The 7,353-nt window shown below is 46.5% G+C and overlaps 1 protein-coding gene across 3 annotated transcripts in view; it reads left to right on the top strand.

Moving 5' to 3' along the window:
* Positions 1–642: 642 nt before the first annotated feature.
* The window catches only part of MAP3K3 (mitogen-activated protein kinase kinase kinase 3), a 40,618-nt gene continuing 33,907 nt past the window's right edge, over positions 643–7,353 (top strand). For 2 of the 3 annotated variants that reach the window (XM_069786679.1, XM_069786678.1), the window contains exon 1: positions 643–967. In XM_069786679.1, coding sequence (XP_069642780.1) covers positions 964–967 — 4 coding nt within the window. In that variant the 5' untranslated portion in view covers positions 643–963. Of the gene's footprint in view, positions 968–4,623; positions 6,010–7,353 lie in introns of those variants that run through there. The other variant, XM_069786681.1, reaches the window with a different exon arrangement.

Raw genomic sequence — 7,353 nt, 5'->3', positions numbered from 1 at the left:
AATGCTCTATAACTGGTTTTGGTTGGGCGTTTTTTGCCCTCTTAAAAAGGTGCTTTTAAAGCAACAATTAAACTCATTGCTAAGCTCTGCTTACGAGGAGAGCAAACCACCAGGGTCAACGTGCGCAGGACACGTTCCCTCTGCCAGGACGCTTTGATGTCCACCCAAAACCTGGCTGTGGAGTCTGCGAGAGGCGGATGCTGGGGACCAGGTAGGGAGGGACAAGGAGGTGGGAGAGTGCCCTGGTGCGGGGTCGGGTGGTGGATGGGGTGAGGCTGGGTCCTGCCTGCTCGCAGCAGGGGACGTGCTTTTTTGCAGCCGCCGCCGGGCTCTAGGACCCGGCCGCGCGCCCCGGCTCTAGAACCCGGCCGATGGGGCGGGGCCGCGGAGCCGTCCGTCACCCTGATTGGCAGCTCTCTGTGGGAGGGGCCTGCGCTGCCCCCGCCTAGTGGCGGGAGGGGGGCGGGGCTAGCCCGCGAGCGGAACGGGCCCCCGTGACGGGCAAGCCGGCGCGGCGGCGGGCGGGGCGGGCGGGCACGGCTCGATCGCACGCCCATTGGCGAGCGGCGCCGTCGGGTGGGTGGCTCGGCGGCGCGGATTGGCGGGAGGCGGCGGGTCGGCCCCCTGTGATTGGCAGGCGGCGGCAGCGGGTGCGCGGCGGCCGCCGAGCGGTTTGTTTTGCTCGCGGCCCGGGCGCCCTGTGGCGGCGGCGGCGGGGACCGACCGGGACCGCCCGTCGTGTCCCGTCCCGTCCCCCCGCTCCCACCCCCGCCGCCGCGGCGGGATCCGGAGCGCGGCCGCCGGAAGGAGGCGCCGGCGGCGGCGGCGGCGGCGCGGGCCTGGGAATGTGGCGGCGGCTGTGAGCCCTCCCCCTCGGCCCGGCCGCCATGGAGCCGCGGCGGTGACAGCCCCGTACCTCAGCGCGCCGCCGCCCGCCGGGCGCGGGCCCCGCCGCCCGCCGAGATGGGTGAGAGCCGGGGCGGGGAGGAGGCGGGGGGGGGAGAGAGCGGCTCGCTGCCCTCGGCGGGGCCCCGGGGCTGGCCTCACGGGCCTGCGGCGGAGGGGGGGGCGGGCCCCCGCCGCACCGGGGCCCCTGGGCCGCCCCGCGGCGCGGCGGGCCTTCGGTGAGCGGGGCGGGGGGGCCGCAGTCTGAGGGAGATGAACTGCAAACCGGGGCCTCTCGGGGCTGGGGAGGCCGGGGGGGGCGGGGGGGGGGGGGTCGGCCCGCCGCCGTCCCCCGGGCCGGCCGGGTGTGCGGCCACCGGAGGGTCGGTGCTGGACGGGGCCGGCTGCCCGGCGTGGGTGTCGGTCCCCCGGGGTGGTGACATGGGCCATCGGCTGAGCGGATAAGCGCCTGCTGCGGGCAACCAGCTTATTTCAAAGGAGTTCTCTTAAATCTTGGAATAAACGTGTTGTACTAGAAAGCGCGGTGAGTCCCCCGGGGCAGTTCGGTAGCACTGCCTGCCCCAGCCACACACAGACACGCACGCACCCGACCTCAGACTTTTACTAAAATTGGCCAGACAGAGTAACGGAGGATCAGTAGGTCAGGCTTCGGGGTTGAGGGAGTTTTTGCAGCCTCTAAGAATCGGGTTGTCTAGTTTTGGGACGGGGATTTATGTGCTTTAACTTAAAGGGGGAAATCTTTACTGTGGTATTAATTGTAGCTTGGGAGTCTATCAAAATAGCTTTTTCTCTATGCAGCTTCCATTGAATTCTCGTTTGCCATACTTAACCCAGACAGTAACACATTAAAAACAAGCAAAGGAGTTGGAGGAACTGTTTTTCAACAGTAAAAACTTGCTATCAGAAGCTGCCATAACTGAATTTGAATGATGAATTCTTTTGGACTGTATGTCCTGTATAAAGAACTGCTTATGGGTTTGGGGTTTTCTTGTGTTGCCTAGCTCCCTTTTGAGTTTAAAGAGGAGTCTCATGTACTAGAACTAAAAAATTAATTTCTCTAAACCAGAACTTACTCATTTGCGTATTGGCAAGGAAATTACTACTGCTGTCGTAAGTGCAGGGTTGCGTTGCTTTGTGGACTACTACTTTAATGTTTCTTCCCTACAACTCAAGTTTAGTTTTCTAAGACTGTCCTTCATTATTTAGTCTATATGCATAATTAGGTCTTATATTTATACTGTAAATTCATAAAGCATTGCAAATGTTGCTCAAAGCAAAAGTAAAGCAACTTCATTTCCTTTGTACTCTGCCTTGATTTTGTAAATACAACAAATACGTGCAGATCCATCAGTAGACTTCTCTTTGTAAAAAGAGAGGCATAGTATTATTCGGTCTGTATCTTCTCTAAAGGAACCAGCCAGATGGTATATAAGCTTAAAATAGTTGAGAAGGAAGAAGTTGGATTTCCACAGAAGTGTTTTCCAAGGGCAATCAGACACCTGCTTGTAAACATGTGAGTGCAAACGTACTATTTCGTGGACCATTCCACCATAGCATTGTACACTTGTGCTGGAGTAATCACGGTACAGCCGCAAGCAGATCGCTCATGATAGGAAAGATCTTACCTAAATTCGTTAGGCTGTTGTGATCAAATCATCTAAAGGACGCTGGGTAACAGGCTAGATCGCACTCTACTTTTCTTCCATCTTGTTTTTCGTAAACTAATCTGAAAGATACGTGGGGTGGTTAACAGTAAGAGTTTGGTATCACCATTTTTCGTAACTCCTTTGGTGCAGCTGAAGCTCACTGAGGATGACTCTCTGGCCCTTTACAGAAGGGGCTATGACTGAGGGTTATTTCCTTACAGAGGGCTCCTTGGCAGCGTTTAAAATAGAGATACTTGCTTCTAATACTGAGAAATACGTATATATCCGTGAAACAGAGGGGAGAGCAGTGTTTGGGCTGGATGGTGTGTGGCAGGCCTAGACGAAATGCGCACTGCAGGCCCAGCTGCAGTTGAGTCTTTCCCTCGATCTGCTCTTTTTTCCTGCCTGTGTCACTTCCTTCCCTTGGCTCACACACGCACCCATAGCAGAGCTCGGAGCTCCCGGCTTTAGCCGCAGTGACACCCCCGGTGTGCTGTGGGGGAGGGGAGCGGGGCTGAGCCTACAGGTTAGGACCAGCTTAAATCCCAACCTTTTAATTTAATTTGTGGGTGAGAAGAGGTACCCCAAATATATACCACATGAATCGGGTTCGTAGGGAAGCCCTGATTTTTCTTTTAAGTCTACAATCCAGGTCACTTGCAATTTCCTAAGAATTACGCAGAACAGCATTTTCTTTATCACTAAGACTGTCGCAGAATACCCAGTGTTTCGTTTGATGGCATGTTGTGAAGGACTCAAAATTAAACTTTTTCAAAAACTTTTTTCAGAACTTTAACATAAACTCAGTTTGCCTGCCTCACTTGTGAAATTTACTCATTGCCCTGGGATCTGCTGATCATTTGTACAAGCAATCAGTTTTGCTGTTGTAGTGGTAGATAACAAACACACACTTATTTGTTCACTTTTTTCTTTTTTAAACAAATGCGGCATCATGCCTTCTATTATCATGCTATATAAAATAGCATCCTGGTTTATAGGGGTTTACAGACTTCCTGTTTTTACCAATGTGCAGATGCTTTTACTCTGTTTGAACTTTGTGATTTTTTTCAAAACTGTTTCCATTTCTGCCACAGAAAATACACTGACTTGCTCAGACCTGTGTAATAAACCACATATTAGTTGAAGTAAATGCTTTATGCAGAGTAATAGCTTTCTCTGTGAGTAGCAGTTCCCTTTTATCGATGTTATAAAAATCCTTGAGTGTAGTTTTTAAAACACGAAAAGCATTTCCTGGACAACATCTTTCCCGCACAAAGCAGAACTGTGTTTCCCAGACCTACTGGAGACCTAGCAAAACAGGGTCTCTCAGTGCGCTTCGAAAATTGCTTAGTTTTCATTTGTAATAACTTTTGCATTGTGTGATTAATGTGATGCTGCTGCACGTGCTTCTTTAAAGTCAATCTATGGAAATCCTCTATTTTGATGGAAATAAAGAAGTATTCATGCTTCTCAACATTAAATCCATCACAATGCTATCCTAACTGGAAACATATTTTCCCTACGCAAACTCGGATCAATGTGTGACATTTATTTTGTTTTAAAAAGATAAATACTCCATCGTTTCCTACCTCACCAACATAGGGATGAATTACAGAATGTATGTTTTGGAACTAGGGAGCCAATAGCTCAGTGTAAGGCTGTTAAAACATGTATAATCACGCCAGATTCAAATTCACCTGAAGTTGTTCCATCAGGCTTTGATAGTACATTAAGTGTTCCTTTTTGCATGGATGCAAGTAAGGTTTCAGCATTAGCACTTGACTACAGAGGAAACTGAGTTTACAATGAGTGAGATACAGGCCTTGCAGTGCACTAGCTGGGGTTTAGATGCTTGCCAGATGCTGCTCTTAAGAATTTCATGTCTTAGCATATTGTAAATTGACAAGTTGCCTTAGCTAATAAACAAATTCACTATGTAGCTGAGCTACAATCTTTATTAAGAGATACGTAATTGGTTAGATGCCTGTCCTCTTTGCCCACTTCCTCATACAAATGAGATGCTGTAGACCAGCTGACTTTATACACAGCCTGGGCTTTGGGATCAAACACCTGTAGCTGATGGTTGCATTGTAATTGTTGATCCTTCTTTTCAAGGGATGTGTCATACTGTTTAGATGGGAATTCTTATTTGTAAACATATTCTTGATTGACTTGATTTCTTGTCAGGAGTGCTTAGTTATAAACTGCTTTCATAGCTGTTTTGCTTCTTGCCCAAAGGAACTCTGCCAAGACAAGCTCTTCTTCATCCTCCTGGTATCTGGCCAAACCCAAACTGCACTGTAGTGGAAAACTTGTATCCCAGCTCTTCACAGCATGTTTTGGGTGGTAGGCGCTCCAGGGGTATGCCAGTCCATAATTTCTAATATTTTGTTGTGCAAAGTTATAGTCTTTGTCTGCCAGGTGACTCAAAGGCTATGCTTAATATCAAACAAGATTAAAGAATAAGAGTAAATTGGAGACATTCCAGTAAGGTAAAAGGTTAAACGTTCAAATGTAAAGTTGGAAACAATTTGGGGGTGGGGGAAGTTGTGCTGTTAGCTACCTGGAACTTTAACTTCATTCACAACTGTTTTTTCACATTTTCTTCCCACAAGGGGTTACTTAGTGCTGAGATAGATCCTAGCAATTATTTCCTTTGGCTGATGTGCTTTTCAAAAAAGCAACCTCTTGCTTTGGTTGTGTTACTTATACCCCTTGCTTCTTTTGCATGCAGTTGGAATTTCAAGGAGTACTCTCCCTTCTCCACTACCACAATGTAGTTATTGTCTCATTTGGCTTGTCTTGGACAGCAGAGATTTGGTGGGTTTTGATTTTGTTTTTTTTAAGTAACTTTATTTTCTCTGTTCTGCTTTCCTTTTTTAAGAGTTTTACTCTAACACCTTCTGCAAATGCATTGGGACATGTCTTTCCATTCCCCCCTGTCGCCTGGCCTAGGCTTGATGTTTCTGTTTTTCTGGTAGTACATAGTGAAGACCATACTGGAAGTACCTCTGCTCTAGTGTTTAGTACTCAGAAAGTTAAAACAGACCTTCTGGGCAGAAACTATTGGTTGTACCGTTAGTGTGACTGTTGTTCTGACAGGGACTTTTTTAGATGTTGCCGCCTTACAAACAGGTATAATTTTCCCCCTTTTCACTTGTAAATTTTGGTGGTGTTCACACCCTGCATGCTTTAGAAGCTGTATGTGTCCTACAGCTGTCATCTTTTAAGCATTGCGAAAATCTAGTTTGTTATTCAGACATTGATTAATTATGAACCCAGTCTTCTGCATAAAACATAAACATAAGCTTCATTGAGAGACACTCATGAACAAATGCATAACATGAAATTGAAGAAACAAATAGTCCCAATGAGTCCCCTTTACAGAGAAATACAGATGCAAGACAGTCCGTCATTTAATGTACAGCAACTGTTCCCAGAACAACGCTTCCAAATGGTAAGCCATTACCTATCCAAACCAGTCTCATAAGTCAGAAACAAATGTGTAGCTATGCTGGATTTTTAAAATCAAGTTTTAGTTATTCACAGATCAGCCTCAAAAATGCTCATTTTGATTTAAGTGTGTCAAACTGATACATTTAAGGACTTTGGGAAGACAGGAGGACTCTAGCATATCAAGCACTGCACACCTGACACTGTCATACAAGTAGGGATGAGATAACCTTATCTATGGATTTACTGGTTCACATTGCTTCCAAAAGTTCCAGCGGTCAAAAAAAGAAAAAAAAAAATTGCATCCAAACTGGTGGTCAAATCAAACCAGACTCATTTAGAAGATTCCTCTTCTGGGCATGTTCACAGCTGATCTAATCTCTGGTTCAAATTTCATGCCTACATTATGCCTCAATATCAGGAAGGATTTAACTGGACATATTATTTGCCAAGGAAACAACGCTTTATCCCTAAAAACTCTGGAGTCTGGATATGTGAGGCAGCAGCCCAGCAATACAGTAGGCATGAGTGTGCCAATAGCAGATCCTCTGAGTGACAGCATCTGATGCTGCTTTGTTACGTTGGTGGCACAGCGCCTAGGAGCAAAGCAGCTAGCACAGTCCCATTTTGAACCAAACCTCACATGTCATCATCTTCTACCATTTGCAGTATCGAGGAATTTAGGATTGTTATGCTTGCAAAAGCAAAGGATTCTTTTCAGTAGCTTTTAGACACCTTATTTTATGGTAGTGTCCATCACAGCCCAGCTACTATGCATTTCTGTCCTTTTTTGTCTTTATTTTTCTCTAGGCTTCATACAAAATTCAGCTAAATATTGCTTCTTTCCGCAAAACTAACAAGCAATGGAAGAACACTTTAAATTGATTACATCAAGAATCTTAGCTTCAGAAAGCAATTTTCAGTCCGTAGTATGTATAAGAAGTATTTCAATGTGTGCTTTTTCTTTTCCTGCATTTGCAAGAAGCCTTGAATTGAACCTGCTGTATTATACGCTGCCAGCAGACAGTGTTCTTAATGCTGTGCGATTTGAATCTGTTCAGTAGATCTTGAAGCCTCATAAAATGGTTTGAACTTTGTTCCATCAGCTTGTTTTGGGGAAAGAGAGGAATGTGTTGGGGAAATAAGTGCCTTTGAATTCAGAGATATTCTAAGATGACTCTTTGTCCAGATTTTCATTTTTCTTTCTACTGGCTGTGGTTTGTTCCGCTAGCAAGCAAGAATTCTAAGTTAACAGGATATAAAATTGGAAAGAACAGATTTTTACTGGGTTTTCCTTGGCAGAAACACATCAGTTTGGCCTTTCTAAATGACCTGTGATGATCTAGCA

The sequence above is a fragment of the Haliaeetus albicilla genome, chromosome 7, assembly GCF_947461875.1.
Source record: "Haliaeetus albicilla chromosome 7, bHalAlb1.1, whole genome shotgun sequence".
NCBI classification, from domain to species: Eukaryota; Metazoa; Chordata; class Aves; order Accipitriformes; family Accipitridae; genus Haliaeetus; species Haliaeetus albicilla.
This window is presented reverse-complemented; position numbering and strand designations above follow the sequence as displayed.